This window comes from Pseudophryne corroboree, chromosome 8 (assembly GCF_028390025.1).
Source record: "Pseudophryne corroboree isolate aPseCor3 chromosome 8, aPseCor3.hap2, whole genome shotgun sequence".
NCBI classification, from domain to species: domain Eukaryota; kingdom Metazoa; phylum Chordata; class Amphibia; order Anura; family Myobatrachidae; genus Pseudophryne; species Pseudophryne corroboree.
The window spans coordinates 288,434,614-288,461,215 of record NC_086451.1 but is presented as its reverse complement, the minus strand read 5'-3'; the positions used below and the strand labels follow the sequence as shown (position 1 = coordinate 288,461,215).

At 45.8% G+C, this 26,602-nt stretch overlaps 2 protein-coding genes across 5 annotated transcripts in view; one reads left to right on the top strand and one right to left on the bottom strand.

Moving 5' to 3' along the window:
* Positions 1–17,616, bottom strand: part of COL4A5 (collagen type IV alpha 5 chain) — a 364,692-nt gene extending 347,076 nt beyond the window's left edge. The window contains exon 1 of the mRNA XM_063937288.1: positions 17,474–17,616. Coding sequence (XP_063793358.1) covers positions 17,474–17,533 — 60 coding nt within the window. The 5' untranslated portion in view covers positions 17,534–17,616. The remainder of the gene's footprint in view (positions 1–17,473) is intronic.
* COL4A6 (collagen type IV alpha 6 chain) overlaps positions 1–26,602 on the top strand; it is a 445,180-nt gene that overhangs the window by 24,517 nt on the left and 394,061 nt on the right. The window lies entirely within an intron of this gene.

Genomic DNA, 26,602 nt, shown 5'->3' with positions numbered 1-26,602 from the left:
CCTTTACTTCCTACAGTCGGGAGTGACTTTGGGCCTGAAAGTGGGTTCCATTAAGGTCCAGATTTCGGCCCTATCCATTTTCTTTCAAAAAGAACTGGCTTCTCTTCCTGAAGTTCAGACGTTGTAAAGGGAGTGCTGCATATTCAGCCCCCTTTTGTGCCTCCAGTGGCACCTTGGGATTGAGAATGTCGATTCTGATTACCTTATTAAACACTCTAAGAGGTTAAGAGACACAAAAAGCAATTGGCGTACGAGGTACCGTAAGGGTACGCTCTTAGCGTAGCGGACGCTGTATCGGGAGCGTGCCGCTCGAGCGACACAAACGCTCGCGAGAATACGCTGTTGGTATCGGGCACACTATAGGTGAGCGACTACCGTAATGATACGCTAACAGCGTAGCGGACGCTCGAGACCACGAGGAGATCACGAGCGGCGCAGACGCTTACCAGATAACAATCTGTAAACCTTGTATGTAACTCACAGGGAGGATATTCTTATTCTGTAAACCTTATACTAAAACACTGTAGTGATATAACGCAGTTTAACCTTATAAATACTAAAGCTGTTTGAGCGATTGAGACTCTCCTATTACCCCTTGCAATATAATGAACACACAATACCGTGTTAAGGGTCCAACACCTTTTACTATCACGAGTCTTAAGTTAATTCAAAAAGGGGAAAACAGTTCACAAGTCATACGCTACAAACTAACATATAATTCTAACAGAGTATCTAGACAGTAACATGCACAATAGAGAACGATCGCATTACAAATACATAGACTAAGTGTGAATGGCTAACAACATACGGGTAACAAAGTGGCAACAGAGAAACATACCATACGGGGAACACACGCAGGCGCAACCGGAATCCAGTCCTCCAATTATCAGCGATAACTGTTGAAGAGAGAGTACCGGCTGGCCTGGGGACGGTGACCCTTATATACACTGCACACAATACAGTACAATGGTCCCTATATTCTTATTGTTCATTGGACACAGGAATTCGTCTTCGCACTAAAACAAAAGGTCATAGGTTGATTCATACAGGTGGGCTGTGACTATTTCCAACTGCTCAGGTGGGTGGGAAACTAGGTTTCCCGCCGCATGGATAAGTAAGTGCAAATAATAGTAAAAGTACATAAACTTCTTATGTCCATAACTATTCGCACGAGCGATTAATTCGCTTCAAACCAACACCGGAATATTGCTAATTAAATACTCTTCCGATGGATACTAAACTCCACTGTATAACCCTTGTCTGACCCTTCGTATCAAACAAAGAGGGATCTCTGTGTTCATGAACATGCTACATTAACTAAACTTTCAGATTCTATCAAAGGGACCATAATCTACAAAATACATTATATGGTTAAAATATGTAACGATCGAGTCGCCCGCTAGACGCACACAAACTCTACCGTAAATGCGCATACCGTGCGCCTGCGGGTGCACGCACCAGCGGGTATGCGTACGCACGGGAGAGCGCATGTACGCGCAGCGGGGACACGCATGAGGTGCAAATATGGCAGTGTGCATCACGATATTTTTCTGACTTTGACAGGATCTTAACTTGGTGTTGAGTTTCCTGAAGTCACACTGGTTGGAGCCACTCAAAACCGTGGAGTTATAATTTCTCCCGTGGAAGGTGGTCATGCTATTAGCCTTGGCTTCAGCTAGGCGTGTGTCAGAATTAGCGGCTTTGTCACATAAAAGCCCCTATCTGGTTTTCCATATGGACAGGGCAGAATTGCGGACCCGTCCACAATTTCTGCCAAAAGTGGTGTCATCTTTTCATATGAACCAACCTATTGTGGTGCCTGTGGCTACTCGTGACTTGGAGGATTCCGAGTTGCTGGATGTGGTCAGGGCTTTGAAGGTTTATGTAGCCAGAACGGCTAGAGTCAGGAAAACGGAGTCGCTGTTTATCCTGTATGCATCCAACAAGCTGGGTGCTCCTGCTTCAAAGCAAACTATTGCTCGCTGGATCTGTAACACGATTCAGCAGGCTCATTCTGCGGCTGGTTTGCCGTTTCCAAAATCAGTAAAAGCCCACTCCACAAGGAAGGTGGGCTCTTCTTGGGCGGCTGCCCGAGGGGTCTCGGCATTACAGCTTTGCCGAGCAGCTACTTGGTCAGGTTCAAACACACTTGCAAAGTTTTACAAGTTTGATACCCTGGCTGAGGAGGACCTTGTGTTTGATCATTCGGTGCTGCACAGTCAGCCGCACTCTCCCGCCCGTTTGGGAGCTTTGGTATAATCCCCATGGTCCTTACGGAGTCCCAAGCATCCACTAGGACGTTAGAGAAAATAAGATTTTACTTACCGGTAAATCTATTTCTCGTAGTCCGTAGTGGATGCTGGGTGCCCGTCCCAAGTGTGGACTTCTTCTGCAATACTTGTATATAGTTATTGCTTAAATAAAGGTTATGTTGTGGTTGCATCAGGGTTGATCTGATGCTCCGTTGTTATTCATACTGTTAACTGGGTAAGTTTATCACAAGTTATACGGTGTGATTGGTGTGACTGGTATGAGTCTTGCCCTGGATTCCAAAATCCTTTCCTTGTACTGTCAGCTCTTCCGGGCACAGTTTCTCTAACTGAGGTCTGGAGGAGGGACATAGAGGGAGGAGCCAGAGCACACCAGTAACCAAATTCTTTCTTAAAGTGCCCTGTCTCCTGCGGAGCCCGTCTATTCCCCATGGTCCTTACGGAGTCCCCAGCATCCACTACGGACTACGAGAAATAGATTTACCGGTAAGTAAAATCTTATTTTTTTTTTATTTCATTCCTTTTGTTTTTTCATTAGGAGTCATTTACATACACTTACTTTTATACCACAAACTCCTGATGCACCCAGATTAATAGAAATACATTTTAGTTTTTTTGCTTGACAGCATGCGGCGCACACACATAGAGAAAGCACATTTCATATTGCAAAGGTTAGTCCTATGTCTGGGCTACCTATTATTCTGAATGGCTGTACAGCCACTTTTGTGTGGCATTAATGTGGTTCAACAGTGTGTTCCAAAACTACAGAAGCTGAAATCTAATGATATTCTGTTGATATTGTTAATTTGTTAAATGCTCATAGACACAGGTGATCTGCCATATAAATGGAGCACACATAGGTGGTCATTCCGAATTGATCGCTAGCTGCATTTGTTCGCAGCGCAGCGATCAGGCTAAAAAACGTCAGTTCTGCCCATGTATATGCGGCGCAATGCGCACGTGCGATGTACGGGCACAACGAACGATGCAGTTTTGCATAGGGTCTAGCGATTCATTTCAGTCGCACTGGTTGCCGCAGAGTGATTGACATGAAGTGGGTGTTTCTAGGTGGCAACTGACCGTTTTCAGGGAGTGTTCGGAAAAACGCAGGCGTGCCAGGGAAAACGCATGCGTGGCTGTGCGAACGCTGGGCGGGTGTGTGACGTCAAATCCGGAACTGAATAGTGTGAAGTGATCGCAAGCGCTGAGTAGGTTTTGAGCTACTCTGAAACTACACAAAAATTTTTTGCAGGCGCTCTGCGATAAAAACGTTCGCACTTCTACTAAGCTAAAATACACTCCCAGTGGGCGGCGGCATAGCATTTGCACGGCTGTTAAAAACTGCTAGCGAGCGATCAACTCGGAATCACCCCCATGGTGTTTGAGGCAATGTGAAAACCATTTGAAAATCCCAGGGCCCATACACAAGAACACAGAGGAGGACACAGCCATAACCATTACTGGCAATATTTGATTACATTTAGACGCCTGCCTGTATGCCAGCGCCATAATAGATCCATTACCAGCAAATCATTGGGAGGGGAAATATAGCAAAGGTAAATACCACAAAAGCAAATGATTCTGGATGAAATGGCTAGCGTGATGTACTACTGATGAGAATGCTAATGTTCTTTAAGTTTTCCTTTTCACTTGCTTGTACTGAATCTCCCTGTTAGGTCTTAAAATGCTCAATATAGATTATACTTGAAATCATAGCATCTGTCATGCCCTGAGCAGGCACGACTGGTATGTCTGCAACCCCTCCGCATAAGTATGTGGGGGTGGATGCAGTACTACGAGATCTTTAAAGTGGTTGATTACTTTGGTCTTTGATGTGGTTGAGTGCCAGAAACTTTAACAAAGAGTCGGAAAGCACAACTTCAAGGTTCACAAACATAACATGGAAGAAGCCTGATAGTTTAGCTATTTCCGCTAGACTAATAGACCATGTGATGATCCTCTTTCTTACTGCAGTGTGGGCACAGCTCACTTTGCCAGGGAATTGGGTTATTTTGCCACCATCACCAAGGTCCTACCAAACCAAGGGTTTAACTGTGGCATATCTCCTCCAGCTTCTCACAATTATAACTTACACAGTGCTACCCATGTCTCTCCAACACCATACAGTTCCCACTGTCATCTTCAGCCAATATTTTTCTTAATATAATAATACAATAAACATGATTGTTATGCAACAGATGTAACATTATGCATAGCCCATAGTAACATCTAAGGCCTCGTTATCCTTTTAAGCAAGCTGTTAATGTTTTCTCTTGGCTCAAACTAGGTTATTCATTCCAGATTAAGCATAGTATGTCATTGGTATACTTATATATCATCTAAGCCCCAAATCTAACACTGAATATTATGGTGTAATGGTTAGCATTACTACCTCAGAGCACTGAGGTCATGGGTTCGATTCCCACCACAGCCCTGTATGAACGAAGTTTGTATAGTCTCGTTGTGCTTGTTTGGGTTTCCCCCGGGTACTCCTGATTTCTCCCACAATCCTAAAATATACTGGTAGGTTAATTGGCTCCCAACATAAATTAACCCTACTGTGTGTACATGTGGTAGCTTGTAAGCTCCACAGGGGCAGGGAGTGATACAAGTGGTTGAATATTCTCTGTAAAGCCCTGAAGAATATATATGAGCTATATAAAGAACTGATAATTAATAATAATACATATATGAGGCTTCAGTTGTAAAATCTGATTTATATAAGACTATTTTACCCACCTAGTGGCACATTTTCAGTTTCAAGGATTAAATAGTAAGGAATAAGGCCAACCACAAGTTTCCTGAGGAGACCCAGGCCTTTCCAGTGATAAGTGTAGGTTTGCAAACTATGGAATGGTTTTATGCATTCCGTAGTAATTTAATGTCTTCTTCAGGCCAGCTTTATTACTGATACACATATAACGTCTTATCAATAATCTTTATACTCGGTTGGTGCGCTTACAAGAGGAGGAAGATTATCAGGTCAGTCATGCAGCATGGGCACCTTCTATCAGCTTTTAACATATAACATATACTACTGTATGTGATAGTTTCAGAACACTAACTATGACTATCCAAGTCGTGCAGAATCTGGCTATAGTTAGCTTGCCAAGCAATGGCTCCTACATATCTTGGAAACCCCCCCACACCCAAACCCACCCTCCAGTCTTTTCGGTTTTATCAGCCTTTTCAGTTTAAATTTTTGTCTCTCCTCCCCCCTAATTAATGAATCACCATTATGTATTATTTATGTATTAACAGTTTCTTATATTGCGCGGCAAATTCCATTGTGTTTTACAATTAATAATAACAATGATATAAAAAAACTGGGTAATAACAGTCATAGAGGTAAGAAGGCCCTGCTCGCAAGTTTACAATCTATAGGGAAATAGGCATGGATACACAAGGTGCTATCTATTGCATATTTGTCCACCAGATTGCAAAGGTTCTTGGTGGTCTGTATGATATGGTCACACAGCAATGATGAACCGGGTCGGGAGGATGGGAAAGTGAAGAATGAGAAGACGTGAGGATATGTGTGGATTGTGCAGAGTGGATGCAATTTGATAGGAAAGTTTATGAAAGTTATGTGGGTGGTTCTGGAATTTGATTACGCTTGCCCGAAGAGGTGAGTTTTCAGGGAACGCTTGAAGGTTTGGAGACTAGAGGAGAGTCTTGTGCATGGTAGGGCATTCCACAGAGTGGGTGCAGCCCAAAGAAAGTCCTGCAGTCGTGAGTGGGAGCGAGTAATGAGTGTGGATGAGAGATGCAGATCTTGTGAAGAGCGAAGAGGTCAGGTTGCGAGTTTTGTTGAGGTAACCAAAGTGATGTACGCTGGTGTAGTTTGGCTAATGGCCTTGTGTGTGAGTAAAAGTATTTTATATTGAATACGGTAGAATACAGGTAACCAATGGAGGGGCTGACAGAGTGGATCTGCAGATGATGAACGTTTAGTGAGGAAGATTAGCCTTGCATCTACATTCAGAATGGATTGTAGTGATGAGAGTCTCGTTTTAGGAAGACCAGTTAGGAGACTATTGCAATAATCAATGCGGGAGATAGTGAGAGCATGGATTAGAGTTTTAGCAGTGTCTTGTGTAAGGTATGGTCGTATTTTGGATATGTTTTTTAGATGCATGTAACATAATTTTGAGACAGATTGAATGTGGGGAACAAAGGACAGATCAGTGTCAAGGATGACACCTAGGCAGCGAGCTTTTGGGGTAGGGTTGATTGTCGAGTTTTCAACAGTGATAGAGACATCAGGTTGGTACCTACTATTGGGCGGTGGAAATATAATTAACTCTGTTTTTGAAATATGAAGTTTGAGGTGGCAAGATGTCATCCAAGATGAAATTGCAGAAAGCATTCAGTGACATGGCCCAGTACAGACAGAGACAAATCAGGGGAGGATAGGTAGATTTGAGTATCATTTGTGTACAGATGTTACTGAAATCCAAAAGAGCTGATTAGTTTACCAAGAGATGAGGTGTAGATTGAGAAAAGCAGAGTACCCAAGACTGAGCCTTGCGGTACTCCATCAGCAGAGTCATCTAAATATATAGGCACACAATGCCCCATGATTCTAGGTAGGCCTTCAAGCAGGGGCTGGGTTGGAAAGCAGATGCCCCCAGGCTGGTGCCTCTGGAACTTCTTGTTAGGCAGGTAGAAAATGCTGCCCAGCATTATACACATTACACATTCTGTACCTGCCTCCCAGCCTGCACCAGACATTGAATGGCTATCAGCATGGTTATTGGTGGATGACTTGAGCTATCCACCAGAGTGCTGACAGCCATTCATTGTACGGAAGCTTGTGGAGAGACAGCGTGGGACCGCAGGAGGCCTCATTTATTATTTTCTCTGACGTCCTAGTGGATGCTGGGAACTCCATAAGGACCATGGGGAATAGCGGCTCCGCAGGAGACTGGGCACAAAAGTAAAGCTTTAGGACTACCTGGTGTGCACTGGCTCCTCCCCCTATGACCCTCCTCCAAGCCCCAGTTAGATTTTTGAGCCCGAACGAGAAGGGTGCACACTAGGGGCTCTCCTGAGCTGCTTAGTGAAAAGTTTAGTTTTAGTTTTTTTATTTTCAGTGAGACCTGCTGGCAACAGGCTCACTGCATCGAGCGACTAAGGGGAGAAGAAGCGAACTCACCTGCGTGCAGAGTGGATTGGGCTTCTTAGGCTACTGGACACCATTAGCTCCAGAAAGATCGAACACAGGCCCAGCCATGGAGTCCGGTCCCAGAGCCGCGCCGCCGGCCCCCTTACAGAGCCAGAAGCAAGAAGAGGTCCGGAAAATCGGCGGCAGAAGACATCCTGTCTTCACCAAGGTAGCGCACAGCACTGCAGCTGTGCGCCATTGCTCCTCAGCACACTTCACACTTCGGTCACTGAGGGTGCAGGGCGCTAGGGGGGGGCGCCCTGAGCAGCAATAAAAACACCTTGGCTGGCGAAAATACATCACATATAGCCCCCACGGCTATATGGATGAATTTTAACCCCTGCCAGATTACACTGAAAAACGGGAGAAAAGGGCGCCGAGAAGGGGGCGGAGCCTATCTCCTCAGCACACTGGCGCCATTTTCCCTCACAGCTCCGTTGGAGGGAAGCTCCCTGGCTCTCCCCTGCAGTCACTAAACTACAGAAAGGGTTAAAAAAGAGAGGGGGGCACTAATTAGGCGCAGTATAAACAATACAGCAGCTATAAGGGGAAAAACACTTATATAAGGTTATCCCTATATATATATATATATATATATATATATATATGTATAGCGCTCTGGTGTGTGCTGGCAAACTCTCCCTCTGTCTCCCCAAAGGGCTAGTGGGGTCCTGTCCTCTATCAGAGCATTCCCTGTGTGTGTGCTGTGTGTCGGTACGTTTGTGTCGACATGTATGAGGAGGAAAATGATGTGGAGGCGGAGCAAATTGCCTGTAATAGGGATGTCACCCCCTAGGGGGTCGACACCTGAGTGGATGAACTGTTGGAAGGAATTACATGACAGTGTCAGCTCTTTACAAAAGACAGTGATTGACATGAGACAGCCGGATACTCAGCTTGTGCCTGTCCAGACGTCTCATAGGCCGTCAGGGGCTCTAAAGCGCCCGTTACCTCAGATGGCAAATACAGACGCCGACACGGATACTGACTCCAGTGTCGACGGTGAAGAGACAAATATGACTTCCAGTAGGGCCACACGTTACATGATTGAGGCAATGAAAAATGTTTTACACATTTCTGATAATACGAGTACCACCAATAGGGGTATTATGTTCGGTGAGGAAAAACTACCTGTAGTTTTCCTGAATCTGAGAAATTAAATGAGGTGTGTGATGAAGCGTGGGTTTCCCCCGATAAAAAAACTGATAATTTCTAAACAGTTATTGGCATTATATCCTTTCCCGCCAGAGGTTAGGGTGCGTTGGGAAACACCCCCAAGGGTGGATAAAGCGCTCACACGCGTGTCAAAACAGGGGCTCTACCCTCTCCTGAGATGGCCGCCCTTAAGGATCCTGCTGATAGAAAGCAGGAGGGTATCCTAAAATGTATTTACACAACATACTGGTGTTATACTGCGACCAGCAATCGCCTCAGCCTGGATGTGCAGTGCTGGGTTGACGTGGTCGGATTCCCTGACTGAAAATATTGATACCCTAGATAGGGACAGTATATTATTGCCTATAGAGCATTTAAAAGATGCATTTCTATATATGTGTGATGCACAGCGGGATATTGGCCGACTGGCATCAAGAGTAAGTGCGCTGTCTATTTCTGTCAGAAGATGGTTATGGACACGACAGTGGTCAGGTGATGCAGATTCCAAATGGCATATGGAAGTATTGCCTTATAAAGGGGAGGAGTTATTTGGGGTCGGTCTTTCAGACCTGGTGGCCACGGCAACAGCTGGGAAATCCACGTTTTTACCCCAGGTCGCCTCTCAACATAAGAAGACGCCGTATTATCAGGCGCAGTCCTTTCGTTCCCATAAGGGCAAGTGGGCAAAAGGTTCCTCATTTCTGCCCCGTGACAGAGGGAGAGGAAAAAGGCTGCAGAAATCAGCCAGTTCCCAGGAGCAGAAGCCCTCTCCCGCCTCTGCCAAGCCCTCAGCATGACGCTGGGGCTTTACAAGCAGACAGGGAGGCAGTTTTGGAAGCCATTCACAAGCTGTATTCCCAGCAGGTGATAATCAAGGTACCCCTCCTGCAACAGGGAAAGGGGTATTATTCCACACTGTTGTGGTACCAAAGCCGGACGGCTCGGTGAGACCGATTTTAAATCTAAAATCTTTGAACACTTACATACAGAGGTTCAAATTCAAGAGAAGGGGACTACATGGTGTCTCTGGACATCAAGGATGCTTACCATTCATGTCCCAATTTACCCTTCTCACCAAGGGTACCTCAGGTTTGTGGTACAGAACTGTCACTATCAGTTTCAGACGCTGCCGTTGGATGGTCCACGGCACCCCGGGTCTTTACCAAGGTAATGGCCGAAATGATGATACTCCTTCGAAGGAAGGGAGTTTTAGTTATCCCTTACTTGGACGATCTCCTGATAAGGGTAAGATCCAGGGAACAGTTGGAGGTCGGTGTAGCACCATCTCAGGTAGTGTTGCGACAGCACGGTTGGATTCTCAATATTCCAAAATCGCAGCTGGTTCCGACGACTCGTCTTCTGTTCCTAGGGATGATTCTGGACACAGTCCAGAAAAAGGTGTTTCTCCCGGAGGAGAAAGCCAGGGAGTTATCCGAGCTAGTCAGGAACCTCCTAAAACCAAGCCAAGTCTCAGTGCATCAATGCACAAGGGTTCTGGGAAAAATGGTGGCTTCCTACGAAGCAAGCCCATTCGGCAGATTCCACGCAAGAACTTTCCAGTGGGACCTGCTGGACAAATGGTCGGGGTTGCATCTTCAGATGCATCAGCGGATAACCCGGTCACCAAGGACAAGGGTGTCCCTCCTGTGGTGGTTGCAGAGTGCTCATCTTCTAGAGGGCCGCAGATTCAGCATTCAGGACTGGGTCCTGGTGACCACGGATGCCAGCCTGCGAGGCTGGGGAGCAGTCACACAGGGAAGAAATTTCCAGGGCTTATGGTCAAGCCTGGAGACATCACTTCACATAAATATCCTGGTGCTAAGAGCCATTTACAATGCTCTAAGCTTAGCAAGACCTCTGCTTCAAGGTCAGCCGGGTTGATCCAGTCGGACAACATCACGGCAGTCACCCACGTAAACAGACAGGGTGGCACAAGAAGCAGTCAATGGCAGAAGCTGCAAGGATTCTTCGCTGGGCGGAAAATCATGTGATAGCACTGTCAGCAGTGTTCATTCCGGGAGTGGACAACTGGGAAGCAGACTTCCCCAGCAGACACGACCTCCACCCGGGAGAATGGGGACTTCACCCAGAAGTCTTCCACATGATTATAAACCGTTGGGAAAAACCAAAGGTGGACATGATGGCGTCCCGCCTCAACAAAAAACTCGACAGGTATTGCGCCAGGTCAAGGGACCCTCAGGCAATAGCTGTAGACGCTCTGGTAACACCGTGGGTGTACCAGTCAGTGTATGTGTTCCCTCCTCTGCCTCTCATACCCACGGTACTGAGAATTATAAGATGGAGAGGAGTAAGCACTATATTCGTGGCCCTGGATTGGCCAAGAAGGACTTGGTACCCGGAACTTCAAGAGAGGCTCACGGAGGATCCGTGGCCTCTACCTTTAAGAAGGGACCTGCTCCAGCAAGGACCCTGTCTGTTCCAAGACTTACCGCGGCTGCGTTTAAGGGCATGGCGGTTGAACGCCGGATCCTGAAGGAAAAAGGCATTCCGGATGAAGTCATCCCTATCCTGATCAAAGCCAGGAAGGATGTAACCGCAAAACATTATCACTGCATTTGGCGAAAATATGTTGCGTGGTGCGAGGCCAGTAAGGCCCGACGGAGGAATTTCAACTGGGTCGATTCCTACATTTCCTGCAAACAGGAGTGTCTATGGGCCTGAAATTGGGGTCCATTAAGGTTAAAATTTTCGGCCCTGTCAATTTTCTTCCAGAAAGAACTAGCAGGGGTACTGCATATATAGCCTCTTTTTGTGCCTCCAGTGGCACCTTGGGATCTCAATGTAGTTTATCGGTTCCAAAAGTCACTTTGGTTTGAACCACTTAAAGATGATGGCCCTTGCCTGGGCCAGGCCCGTGTCAGAATTGGCGGCTTTATTCTGTAAAAGCCCTTATCTGATTTTCCATACGGACAGGGCGGAATTGAGGACTCGACCTCGGTTTCTCCCTAAGGTGGTTTTCAGCGTTTCACCTGAACCAACCTATTGTGGTGCTTGCGGCTACTAGGGACTTGGAGGACTCCAAGTTGCTAGACGTTGTCAGGGCCCTGAAAATATATGTTTCCAGGACGGCTGGAGTCAGAAAATCTGACTCGCTGTTTATCCTGTATGCACCCAACAAGCTGGGTGCTCCTGCTTCTAAGCAGACTATTGCTCGTTGGATTTGTAGTACAATTCAGCTTGCACATTCTGTGGCAGGCCTGCCACAGCCAAAATCTGTAAAAGCCCATTCCACACGGAAAGTGGGCTCATCTTGGGCGGCTGCCCGAGGGGTCTCGGCTTTACAACTTTGCCGAGCAGCTACTTGGTCAGGGGCAAACACGTTTGCTAAATTCTACAAATTTGATACCCTGGCTGAGGAGGACCTGGAGTTCTCTCATTCGGTGCTGCAGAGTCATCCGCACTCTCCCGCCCGTTTGGGAGCTTTGGTATAATCCCCATGGTCCTTACGGAGTTCCCAGCATCCACTAGGACGTCAGAGAAAATAAGAATTTACTTACCGATAATTCTATTTCTCGTAGTCCGTAGTGGATGCTGGGCGCCCATCCCAAGTGCGGATTGTCTGCAATACTTGTACATAGTTATTGTTAACTAAATCGGGTTATTGTTGTAGTGAGCCATCTTTTCTAGAGGCTCCTCTGTTATCATACTGTTAACTGGGTTCAGATCACAAGTTATACGGTGTGATTGGTGTGGCTGGTGTGACTCTTACCCGGGATTCAAAATCCTTCCTTATTGTGTACGCTCGTCCGGGCACAGTATCCTAACTGAGGCTTGGAGGAGGGTCATAGGGGAGGAGCCAGTGCACACCAGGTAGTCCTAAAGCTTTACTTTTGTGCCCAGTCTCCTGCGGAGCCGCTATTCCCCATGGTCCTTACGGAGTTCCCAGCATCCACTACGGACTACGAGAAATAGAATTATCGGTAAGTAAATTCTTATTTTTTTACTTTTAGTTCCATGAATGGGTGGATAGGGGCCCCAGTACAGTGCTTTGCCCAGGGCCCATAATGCCGATAAGATGGCCCTGACCATGAGCTCTCATATGCATCCCTCCTTTGTAATGAGTTTCTCTTCCACTGTTCTTTTCTTTCCCACTTTCTAATTTCCAGTGACCCATCCATAAAATTCATTTGTCCTCTACCACCATCCCTCAACTGTTATACATTTATCCTCCACACCAGTGTCCTGTAGTTCATCATCTATAATTCATTTGTGTAACTTAGTCTTCCTCTCTTCTCTTTTGTTGTAATTAATTCTCGCTCTCCTCCTGTAATTCACTATCCTTTCCACCCAATTCCTTCTCTCTCATACTCTCCCCATAATTTGTTCTTCCTCCCTCCCCTGTAAACCATTCCTCCTCCTTCCTGTAATTAATTGTTCTCATCATCTGTAATTTAATTTCCCCTCTCCCCTGGCTCCATTACTTTATTTACATTTTGTCCCTCCTGGAATTGGTATTGTTGGGTCGTATGGATTTTATATATTACATTTAAACCAATGGTGTATATTAGGTTCATACTTATAGTTTAATAGTGCCTGGGTACTGTTTATATCTCCACCTAATTGAGAGACAAATATTTTATAAAGTTTTCTTGTAGTGGAACAAAGACAACTTAAACAACCTTAAATACACATAGAAAAATAAAATCTATAATTTTTATTATCACATGCAAAAATAGCAGTAGCTGTTGTACTATAGGACTTACATACTGGGACAGGACTCAGGAGGACTCTCTGTGTGTGCTTTTCTCTAGACCCTTATGCTGTCATTAGATAACAGGTTACACAAGACCCAGGCGGGAGGAGGAGAAGCTGGGATCCCTGGGTCACTTACAGCTCTCTCCTCCCTCCTATCTCTCCTTTGGTTGGGAAGCTCCGTAGCTCCTTAAAAACCTGGTATGTGTCTCTGCCTGCACTGCATACTGTCCTGCTTGCATTCTGGCCACTTGGTTCTGCTGCTGCACAAGAAGGACAGCTAGTCATGTCAGCGTGCTCTGGCACGGGACCCCCAGAAAGAGGGGAGCCCTGGGTACAGTAACCACTGTGCAATCCCCCACCTTAATCTGGCTATGCAGCACAGCCGTGAACTCCCGATTCCCATAGAGGAGCCGCCCACTACTGCCCCCATCTCACAGGAGGTCTCAGCTCATTACAAACACTGCCCGGCTGATCGTAAGCGTTAACCCGTTCGGCCGGGGATCGCATAGGTAAGTACACCACAGTAATGTTTCATGTTGAATAATGCAGTACAGATGTGTGCTCTTACATCCTGGCTGCAGTCATGCTAATCAGCCCTTGAAGTCGTGCCGTGGCGGGACTGGGTACCGCAGAGCATTTCTTTTTGCATTTTTTCTGCAAAAATGCATCTTAAGTGCACAGTAATGTAATAAGATACACAAGCAGCTTCTGCTGATTAAAATGATATGTGGCATGCCTATATTGTGTGTGTAATAGTGGCTCTATATGCATCTGAAATGCTACGTTTCAGTGTTTTCCAGGAAAACACTGTAGCATAGCATTTTGTATGCAAATGCAATCGCAGTCGCACAGAATATAGGCATGTTGCATATCATTTTACTCAGCAAAAGCTACTTGTGTGTCTAAGACGCATTTTCTCTGCAAAAAAAAGGCAAAAAAAAAAAGACGCTCAGTTCTACAGAGTCACACGGCAGTCACGCGTTATATGTAACGCGACTTGTAGCGCACAGAGCAAAGATGTAAGATTGTGATTCCTTTTCTCTGAGGAGTAACACTTTATTTATCAAGCTGTAAATAAGGGAGAACATCTCTTGAAAGGTTATCGTAAGTCCTAATAAAAAATTACAGACAGATATTACAGTAAATGTAGTGTATATTATTATTATTATTACTAGGATATTATGGTCAAAACTATTTTTATTAGGGGCTTACATGATTGCTGTTAATTTCCTATAAATGGTGTTTCATTATTTTGGGATTCACCCGTTTTCCCCCTTGTGAGTGTTAGAGAGTCAGATAAAAGAAAATGAATGAAAAAAAGCAGTCTGGTAATGATTTGCAGTTGTCCCAGAGGATAGTCTCATTAACTGTTCTGCGGTTACCCTTGACCACAAGCTACATTTGGAAGCAGATCATAGCGACTGAATGAACAGTGACACAAAATGTTCTTGTGTTCTTCTTTTGAGCCATAAACGATATAAGAACATTTTCAAGTTTTAAACTTTTCATCCTTAAAACAATACACCGCTTAGCTGCAGATGATGTGCACACACGCATTCTTGTGTATGGGTGTCGATGATCCAACATCTAGTTATGGTCGACTCTACTGCAGGATCTGCCTTTTCCACCATGCATTTGAATGCACTTATTTGTGCAATATAATCTGTAAAAGATGTAATGCCATCTATGTTCTAGCCCAGTGGTCTCCAACCTTAATTGGGGTGTGAGCTACTTTCGGAAACTAAAACCTCTGAAGGAGCTACTCCTCCCGCCAATGCGCAAACATTCCTGCAAAAGTGTGTGTGGTCTCACAAAAGTGGGTGTGGCCCCCTAACTACAAGTAATGCCCCCCCGCATAGTGCCAGATACACAAGTAACGCCCCCCCCCCCAGCAGTGCCAGTTACACAAGTAATGTCCCCCCAGCAGTGCCAGTTACACAAGTAACACCCCCCAGCAGTGCTAGTTACACAAGTAATGTCCCCCCAGCAGTGCCAGTTACACAAGTAACCCCCCCCCCAGCAGTGCCAGTTACACAAGTAACGCCCCCCCAGCAGTGCCAGTTACACAAGTAATGTCCCCCCAGCAGTGCCAGTTACACAAGTAACACCCCCCAGCAGTGCCAGTTACACAAGTAATGCCCCCCCCCCCAGCAGTGCCAGTTACATAAGTAACGCCGCCCCAGCAGTGCCAGTTACACAAGTAATGTCTCCCAGCAGTGCCAGGTACATAAGTAATGCCACCCAGCAGTGCCAGTTACATTAGTAACGCCCCCCCAGCAGTGCCAGTTACATAAGTAACGCCGCCCCAGCAGTGCCAGTTACATAAGTAACACCCCCCAGCAGTGCCTGTTACATAAGTAACACCCCCCAGCAGTGCCTGTTACACAAGTAACGCCCACCCAGCAGTGCCAGTTACACAAGTAACGCCCACCCAGCAGTGCCAGTTACATAAGTAACGCCCCCCCAGCAGTGCCAGTTATACAAGTAATGTCTCCCAGCAGTGCCAGGTACATAAGTAATGCCACCCAGCAGTGCCAGTTACATAAGTAACGCCCCCCCAGCAGTGCCAGTTACACAAGTAATGTCTCCCAGCAGTGCCAGGTACATAAGTAATGCCACCCAGCAGTGCCAGTTACATAAGTAACGCCCCCCCAGCAGTGCCAGTTACACAAGTAACGCCCCCCCAGCAGTGCCAGTTACACAAGTAACGCCCCCCCCAGCAGTGCCAGTTACACAAGTAACGCCCCCCCAGCAGAGCCAGTTACATAAGTAACGCCGCCCCAGCAGTGCCAGTTACACAAGTAACACTCCCCAGCAGTGCCAGTTACACAAGTAACGCCCCCCCCCCAGCAGTGCCAGTTACATAAGTAACGCCCCCCCAGCAGTGCCAGTTACACAAGTAATGTCTCCCAGCAGTGCCAGGTACATAAGTAATGCCATCCAGCAGTGCCAGTTACACAAGTAACGCCCCCCCAGTAGTGCCAGTTACACAAGTAACGCCCCCCTAGCAGTGCCAGTTACACAAGTAACGCCCCCCCAGCAGTGCCAGTTACACAAGTAACGCCCCCCCCCAGCAGTGCCAGTTACACAAGTAACGCCCCCCCAGCAGTGCCAATTACATAAGTAACGCCCCCCCCAGCAGTGCCAGTTACATAAGTAACGCCCCCCCAGCAGTGCCAGTTACATAAGTAACGCCCCCCCCCAGCAGTGCCAGTTACACAAGTAACGCCCCCCCAGCAGTGCCAATTACATAAGTAACGCCCCCCCCAGCAGTGCCAGTTACATAAGTAACGCCCCCCCAGCAGTGCCAGTTACACAAGTAACGCCCCCCAGCAGTGCCAGTTACACAAGTAACGCCCCCCCAGCAGTGCCAGTTACACAAGTAACGCCGCCCCAGCAGTGCCAGTTACACAAGTAATGTCTCCCAGCAGTGCCAGGTACATAAGTAATGCCACACAGCAGTTCAAATACACAAATAATCCCCCCAGCAGTGCCAGATACAAGTAGTGCTCCCAATTTTTTAACTCTGCCCCCGCAGCCGCCGCTCTCTTGTGTGTGTCTTAGGGGAGGGAGGAGAGCCCACTAGCCAGTGCCTCAGTCTTCTGATCCGTCCTCACTGCTGCTAAAGGGGAACATGTACTGAGCAGTGATAAGAGCAGAGAAGTGAGCCAGTGCAGAAGTGGCCCCATCAACCAGTCAGCAGCTCTGTATCATTTTATAGTATGCAAATTCTAGATGTTACTTCAGTGCTGATTGGTTGCCATGGGCAACTTTTCCACTGCCTCACTTCTCTGCTCTTATCACCGCTTAGTAAATGTCCCCCTAAGTCCCGGCGCTGACATCTCCGACCGCACGGCCATTTGAAATATGGTGCGGGGCTTTCACCTGTTAAAACAGACATTTGCTGGCCCTTCGTCTGGAGCTGAAATACCCCTTTCTCCCACAATCTCTGGGTTAGTGGCGGAGATCGAGCCCGCGGAGCCGGAGGGTCCCCCCTGGGCCCTTGCAGGTTGAGGCCTATTCCCCCTTCTATTGCCTGGGGATCAATTTTGGAGTGGATCCGGTGAGGTGTTCTAGAACGTCCGGAAGTTCAGGATCGGTACCCTGTGCTGACAACCGCCTAATGAGCTCTCCCTCACACAGAAGACCCTTGCTGCCCCGTTACCTGCTGCCAGGAGTGTGTGATTGCGGCCGCAGAACTTCCCACGACTTCCTTTGGCTGCATCCGTCCGGAGGTCCCAGTGCCTGTGGCCGGCTGCAGCCCTGTATGTGCTTTTCCGCTGTTAGAGGACAGAACGCGACTGCGGCACCCCCGCTGCCTCCTCTCACTGTTTCCATTTGCTGCTTCCTCCAGATCCCGTAGTGGCCGCAGCAATATATGTGCAGCGGCTCCTCTCACTACTCTGCCGCTCTGAGGTGTATACTCTATTTGAGGCACTGTGCATTTTTTTACTGAAATATGGTGCGGACCAGCAGCCAATCAGGAGCCGGTGCGCGAGCTCTGATTGGCTGATGACCGTCACCATATTAATATGCACCCACCACTGCGCGAGCTACCTAGGAAGCGGTGTCGAGCTACCCGTCGCTCGCGAGCAACGGGTTGGCGACCGCTGTTATAGCCTATAGGGGCAGGGGTAGCTATTAGACCACCTCCATTGGTACATGGATCAAAATACTGTAACACATGTGTTAGCATAATAGCATAGACTTCCATTTAAGTTCTGGCGGGTTCGGTATGATTTACATATGACCGGGATGCTGGCTGTCAGTATACAGACAATGGCATCCAGGCTGCCAGTATGCGGGCAGGGGGCGAGCGCAAAGAGTCCCCTACGCTTGCCATAGGTTCCATTCCCACTCTATGGGTGTCGTGGACACCCACGAGTGGGAATAGCCCTATGCACCGGAATCCCGGCTGCCGGCAAATTAAGTGCATCCTGTTCTGGCACAGAGTATCATCTGGGAAAGATGACCAATATAAATATATTACTAGAGTATCTGTAAATAGTAGAGATGAAGTACAATCCTGCTGGTTTTGTCATAGGAAATAAATTGAATCTGCAAACATATATTATATCAGCAACTGAGGGGATCAGCTGGCCATTTCATTTCATTTATTTCTTGTTTTACTGTTTGTCTTTTCAAAACATACCGAACCAGGTTTCCAGACATAAAGAAGTTGTACTGGTAACATGGGTACATTTATGTGGTATTAGAATTCACCAAAAATAGTACTCTTGTCTTATTTGGGTGGCAATTTTACCTTATAGTGCAGTGGTTCTCTGCTACAATCCTCAAGAACCTCCAACAGGTTTTGTTTTCTGTCTGTGGAAACAGGTGGGATAATTACTGACCCAGCAAAATTGATTAACTCACCAGTGCATGAGTAAAGACATACAGAAAGCATGACCTGTTATGGGTACTTGAGGATTGGAGTTGAGAACCACTAATATATTGGTTACAAGGTTTTCCATGTTATCTGCTTAAACACATAGAAAATACACATACTACACATAAACCTTGGAATTAGTTAAGCGTCATTTTACGTTCCTGACTAATGAGACATTTCAGGCATGCTGCATACATAGTACCGAAGTTCAGTGCAGCCAGGCTGCATGTTTATTTCACATGCTAAGAATTCGTTGCTAGGTACTATTACTTTTTGTGATATGAGGCCTGATTCAGAGTTGTACTCTACTGCATTTGCAATTGCGATTTTCTAGGCTCTGACAGCTAATCTTAGCAAGTGAAGCTGTCGCCAAGAAATGTAAGAGCCGCCCACTGGAGCAGCCGCACACCCATATGCAACTGCGTACACAATCGCAGCCTATACGCAACAACAACGGGGAACATTGCCTGCTCGAGTAGGTTTATGGCTACGCAGAATGGCTGCAGCAGTAGCTATGCTAGCGCCATGTTTCTCTGTGTACATGATACAGCTGATGTCCTATGCATGCCCCGAAAATGGCTATGATAGGTCTGCGTTTTTGCCTCCACTCCCCGTTACAACCCCCAATTGGTCACTTCCTGTCAATCACTCTACAAAGAAAGTGCGATTGCAGCACATGCGCAGTCTGCCAATAATTACTCAATTGCAAACAAATCAGCATATCGTACAAATTAGGCCCATAAACCGTTGCTCTAGTTCAGTCATTCCCTTACCTCAAGCTGCTTGGACTGTATGTGTGAACTGTATGCGGCTCTTGATGAAATTCAACATGCACCCCATGTAGTCTCTGTCCCAATCTACCTCTGATGAGAAGGTCCAGTGCTGCAGTATCAAGCATATATGACTTTATTTCTTTTTTTTACTCTGAATAAATCTTCCCAAGTGCAGACCTTCAAAGAAAGTAGCGATCCAGGTGTTTACCATTTCCCTATTTATCTTTTCATTGACTCTCCTGTAAGTGAAATTACTGCAAAGTGTAAATAATTCTCTTTTTTTTTTTGCTGTTTTTATGTGAAACTGTGTGGGAAAGTGGGGCCCCCAGATTATGTGCTTGGTTTCATGAGTTCCCAGTAGATAATACAAATCTTGGCTTCATATGCTCATTTATTTTACATGTTCTGCTCAGACTTGTCCTGATCTTGTTCTGATATTAAAATCCCTCACAGCTATTCGTTCAGCTGTGTTTTATCTCATTGAGATTTGTAAGCTAATGCATACAACATTTTCCATAGCACACTTCAGCATGCGTAATGAGCGTGCACTATCCCAGATCAAACAGTTATGCACGCTTTTTAAAATGTTATATATATATTCTAGACATCCTATTATATTACAGGTACAGACTGGCTATATATGGAACAGTCTGCACAATGATTTGTTTGTCCTAATTATTTATCAGTTGCAGTAACCTGTGCAGAATTAATTAATGGATATTCAAGTCTTTTTTAACGTCAATGAATTTAGCGCAAGTAACTGCAGATGAATTAAGAATGGCAGCACACCATGGTGAACTTGGCAAAATTGGTCGCATTGGTAGGTGTGTTTTACCAGTAGACTCATTTGTCATTTTACAGCATTGGAACAGGGGCTGAACTTGGCTGGAATCCAGACCTTGTTGCTGAGAAGATGACTTTGCAGTAATCTCCAGTCTTCATCTGCCCCTTTTGATCTTGCTTTTGGACAACTAATACTTCCTGCTTGGCATTCTTTACTTCATAGCTTAACTAACTGCAGAGTAGACATGATCACATGATTACCATATAGAATACATTAACTTGGAATAATGGTAATGACAGTAACCAGCGCTTTGTTTTATGAAAAAATGTGTACTTTGTCCACTCCTGAGAAGTGTGCAGATACTTATTTTACTCCTTAAGGAAATTATGTCACAGATGTGTTTTATTTCTGGAACTAGTTATAAGAAATTAAAAATTAGTCAAGGAAAAAAAGTGTCAGTACTGTGTATCCCTGAGTACCACCACCAAGCAAAAAATGTATTGACTGTCTATACACAATTTAAGTCATAAGTCAATGCTCTGGCGGAGCATTCAAGTCTCCTGTAGCTGCATCCCATCCGACCGGCTCCTCCCACTTCCCTAGTAAAGTGGGCAGACTGGGCATATGATGATGCAATTTGTACTGAACCGCATCATCGTAGCTACGCACCTGCTTTAGAATGACAGTAATCACTGCACTGTATAGCAGGGGTCGGGGCCATGATGGTACTATCGTGCCATCATGCTCCCCACACCCCCACCTATGCATTACCATGCCCCCCTGCCATTCCCCCCCACACACCCAACACCCAGGTCGCCCCCTCCCCATAACCCCCCCCCCCCCCCCTCCCCTCACCGGGCCGACCTTGCTGTCTCTTCCCAGAAGGAACAGCAGTTTTTTTAGCCAGTCCGAAAACCAGGGAGCGCCATAGTGACTGTTGTAATTTAGCTATGGCTGTAAATTTTGCTGTTGCTTGAAAACACTGTACTTGCATGTGAGACTAAGCGCCAGTTGTTGATGAAAACACTTAAAAAAAGTGAACCCATGTTAAGAAGTTACTATACTTTTACATAAAAAGTCAGCCAAAGGCTCTGACCTTGCTCTGAGAGCTCAGTACAAAATGGAAGTCTCCAGGAAACCTTAGTTGTGTTTTCCTAATAGGGTAACATGGCTCTGTGAATGGTACACAAGGAGGATGAGTGACTTTCAAGTTTCAACCTCTACTTTCACACCTCTCAGTGAGCTTCTGCACGTGTTTGGGATATGGGACGTGTATAGAGAAACTCATAGAGAGGTGGAAAAATTGGTATCAATGAAATGCATGCACCCAAGTTGGAAAAGAGAAACACTATTTTCCATGTCACATTAAAGTATTATTATATGGAAAGGATAGACAATTGACATATACAAATGTTAAACACAAATACGGAATTAGTTTACTAATAGGTCCCTTCATATTTACTGTATTACAGATAACCAGCATGCGGCCCTCCAGCTGCTATGGAACTACACATCCCAGCATGCTCTGGCACAGTTTTGCTAATAGGGAATGCTAAAACTGTCAGTGCATGCTGGGATGTCTAGTTCCACAGCAGCTGGAGGGCCGCATATTGAATAACCCTTGCTATATTATATTTCTGTCAGTATTTGCAACCCGTTCCTAAGTATAATCATGTATGATTTAGGGGTAAATTTACTTAATGTTCTAAGGGGCCTATTTATCACCATCCGCATCTTGGATGCGGATGTCATGTGATAAAATCGCCCAAACTCGCACTGCGATAACTGATTACATCGCAGGGATGTATCAATTATCGCATGCAGGGACAGAGCTTGCGGCAGCTCTGTCCCTGCGATGCCTCTTCGCAGCATCATCGGGTTATTTTTCATAAAAAGTACCCCGATGTCCTGCTGCGCATGCGCCAACATCGCCGCCACTGCCCGGTCGACCCCCCGTCCCGACTACCCCCTCGTGCCGCGGACCCACCCTCCCAGCAGGATAACATACTCTCCTGCCCAGGGAGCCGGTCCGCGCTGCTTCTGCTGGGCTGCCGGGCGCCGGATCCTGTGTGCTGCGGTGACCCATATTGCAGCACATGGGGGACCCGGCGTACGGCAGCGCTTAGCGGAGCAGCGGACACCGGCTCCCTGCACAGGTGAGTATGTTTTGTTTTTGTTTTTACTTTTTTACTTTGATCAGCTTGTGTGTCCATCGGACACACATAGCTGATCACTGGAGCCGGGTCCCGCTCAGCTTTCTCTGCCAGGGGTAGAGAAAGCTGGGCAAATGCCTCCCTATCGCAGTGCTGCCCAGTGATCTCGCCAATCTGAGCTGGCGAGATTATCACAGGGCACACTGCAGTATTTTTTCACATTTTTTTTTGTAAATCTGGTCAGCTCGCATTTCCCATTAGAAGTATGGGGAATGCGATGTATTTTACAAAAAAAAAGTGAGTGGGTTTTCAACAGTTTTACATGAAAACTGTTCCAAATGCCTTTTAATACATTTATGTGATACTAAAATAATGTGAAAAGGGTTTGAAAAACACCCTTTTTCACAATATTTTAGTAAAAATAATGTTAATAAAAAGACCGCTAAAAATGAAAAGTGGTGATGTTGCTCATAGCAACCAATCCATACCTCCCAAAAATGTAAACTCTTGAATCGGGATTTCCATCACTGTGGGGGTATGGCCAGCGCACTGTGAGCTGCTGGCCGTGCCCCCAGCCTCTCTGCCTCCAGTGAATAGACGCTGTGCGCATCACTGCTGCTCATAATTAGTGACAGGAGCCTTCCAACTGCCCCCCCCCACACACACACACCACGGGACACGGCGGACCACGGGTGGGACCGAAGGAAAGTCCCAAAAAACAGGACTGTCCTGCAAAAAATGGAACAGTTGGGAGGTATGACCAATCAGATTCTGTCTATCATTTACTAGGATGCAATAGAGAAATTATAAACATTATCTGATTGGTTGCTATGGACAACATTACAAATGTTCATTTTTAGAACCTTTAGTAAATGTACCCCTTAGTGTTTGGAAAATATAGGTACAGACAATCTTAGATATGTATGGCACCTTTTGTATCTGCCAGCATAAAAATAAAATAATTATTTTAATTACTGGTTAAATAAATGTATTTCTTTTGTATGCTGAGTCATGCATCATGCTAAATCTTATAGTGTAAAATGGGCATTAGGTTTTGTGCATACCCATGAAACAGGCCATATGCAGCAGGGATGTGCAGGCAGGGGAGGCAGTGCCTCCCCTGTCATTAATCATTAAAATAATACAAAGAAGATACTTATGAGTCATAAGTATCTTCTTTGTATTAATCTAATCATTATTACTGTTTAAATAGTGTTGTATGGCACCGATCATGGTGCCTCCCGTTGTCAATGGGAAAGGTGTGGGAGGGGGGGCGGACAGGGGCGGAGCCAAGCCATGGGCAGTAAAAGCCCTTTGAAAATACATAGGAAAGCGGCACCATTAGAAGTGCTGCTTTCATACAGGAACGTGCTTTCAACCGATGAAAGCACGCCCCTGTCAGTGAGGCCACAGTGATTGGCCAGCGGATCCGTCACTGGATCCGCTGTCATCACTGTGTGGGCGTGGCGGAGGTGCGGGCGGCGGAGGTGCGGGTGGAGGGACGCGGTGGAGGTGAGAGTATTAGCAGCCGGCAGGGATCTGAGATCCCTGCCTGCCATTCTGCAGAGTTTGGCAGCGGAGCGGTACCAGTTTCAAAAATGGCACCTCAACTTCATCTTTTAAATTCAAGATGGCCGCCGCCAGTCAATCACAGCTCGTGTCGTCATCGCCCCACCCCCTCCAGCTGACTTATATAAGTCAGCGCGAGGCAGCGGCGTCAGCCCGACGGCGGAGGAGGAGCAGCGAAGAGCTCCTGAAGAAAGAAGACGCCGTGGAAGTCCTGGATGGGCGGCGGCTATGCAAAAGAGCTTAACATCCGTCACCTCCCCCATCCAGGTGAAGACGCTGGAAGCCCTGGGAAGGCGGCGGCCATGCAAAAGAGCTTAAAGGTCACCGCCTCCCAGGTGAAGACGCCGAAGGAAGACGCCGGAAGCCCTGGGGAGGCGGAGGCCCTCCAGGTGAAGACGCCGGAAGCCCTAGGAAGGCGGCAGCCATGCAAAAGAGCTTAAAGACCGCCGCCCCCAGGTGAAGACCCTGGGAGGGAAGGTCATCTTTAACATAGACCAAGGATAGTAAGGTGTTTGCATAATTGTGAACAGATGCAGACTTGCACATACATACTGTAGACCTGTCAGTTGCTGGGGCAAATACACAGTGACAATGGCAACAGTCACAAGCACTAGTTAGCCATTCCTGATTGCAGATTCACTGCTGAAAGGGTTGGGTTCCATATGTCGATATGGTCATATGTATATATTTCCCCTTATACATAGTATTTTTAATAAAATGCTATGAAAGAGAAAACTAGTAGTGTTTAGTGTAGAAATACAATATAATATTCTTTATTATTTTGGGTGATTTTGGGATCTATAACAAATGTTTTGTTAGTTACACTGACCTCTTATTCTCTCTTTTTCTCTGAAGGAACACAGCTATAGGATTTCTTGTAATTATGACATCATGAAATGTATCTAGAGATAATCTTTGTGAATGGAGGGGGAGGGTTGGGATGCCAGGCTGGAATTCCATTGAATGTGAATGGAGGCACACATGTACTGTACAAGCTAGATCATTCATATCATTGATTAAAGAGAGATAGAGAAAGAAAGAAAGAAAGAAAGAAAGAAAGAAAGAAAGAAAGAAAGAAAGAAAGAAAGAAAGAAAGAAAGAAAGAAAGAGAAACATTCCTAATTTTGGTCATTTTACAAAAATATTTTATTTGCAAATTTTTATATTAAGATGTCAACTAATATTAAAAAAAAAAACGTATTGTCCTATTTTTACAGCATTACATACCCTGAGGCAGATATTATCGTTTTACTATTATAAGGAGTCCAGTGAAGTTGTGTGTCTATGCTAAAATTTGGTAAATTATATATTCAAGATTTTAAATTATTAACTGAAAACATGATGAAAATATGTTATGACATATATGGTTGTCAGGGCCGTATTATTCATTAGGCTGACTAGGCTGAAGCCCCACAGGGACTAGGGACGCATCAATTTTTTTTTTTATTTTTTTTTTGCTGATGCACTGTTACCTGCGTCCTGGGGCTCCAATGATTAAAGGCACGTTGCACTCTGCGCTGTAGCAAGGCACACTGGTAGTCAGGTGACATTTGTTTTGAGACAATGGTGGGGGGAGACAGTGGAGCAATAGCACACTAGTCCTATTTCATAAGAGAAAAGAAAAGATAGAGCGATTGCACTGTGAGAATAGAGGGCAGCAGACATTATTTCACCTGGGTATCGGTGTCCGTTTGAGTACTGAAGATGTAAATGATGGCATAAGCCCTGCTTCTCAAATGTCAGTTATAGTAGGGTGAAGGACTGGAGTGCTGGAGGGGGCCCAAAAGACCTGAAAGTATGGGGGCTCGGACATGCGTTAATACAGCCCTGATGATTAGTTATAAATATATATGAGTGAATGGCAATCAGCCATTTGCCTCCAAACACTGAAAATGGACAAAAACAGTATTTCAGGCAAAGTGCTTAAATCCGTCCATGTGCGGAGGGAGCCGGGAAGGAGAGGGATGAAGTGGGTGAGGCGAAGTGGAGAGCGGACTGAGGCGACCTGGCATGTGCCAATTCCGTTCATTAATTAGATCATGTTAATACATCTCTAAAGCTGGCCACACATTCCAACCAGCCAACTAAAATCTGGTCATTTTTGGGAGCAAATGACAGTTGGCCAATTGTTACCAAACACTGTGAAACGGACAAAGATGGTTGCCCAGACAGGTATGTTAAATCATTTGTCTGAATGACCATTTCTGTCCGTTTTACCCGCACTGTAAAGCACTGAGTTATCTATTTGTGCCATTAGTTGTTTTTAGAAATGTTGTTGACCACCACATTTACATGTTTATTTTATAGTATGAAGGGGATGGAGGTGTTAATTTTAGTCTAGCTTTCTCTTGGTTAAACTCATTACACAGCGTGCCCCTGTACAGGCACTTGGCTCATTTCATGTCCTGGCTTACACCTGTTCTCATTTTCACCCAGCATGCTGCTTTTCTGTAGTTCTGTTCTCATGTTTAGTTACAGCAAGGTAATTGCCCCGATGTTATTTAGTACAACAAAGCAAAACAAAAGAACTCTTGTAAACTGAGCATTGTTTTAAAATGTGTTGACAATGGTAAATTATAGACCACTAATGCAGCATTAAAGTTGGGCAGTTCTGTATGAAAGCTCC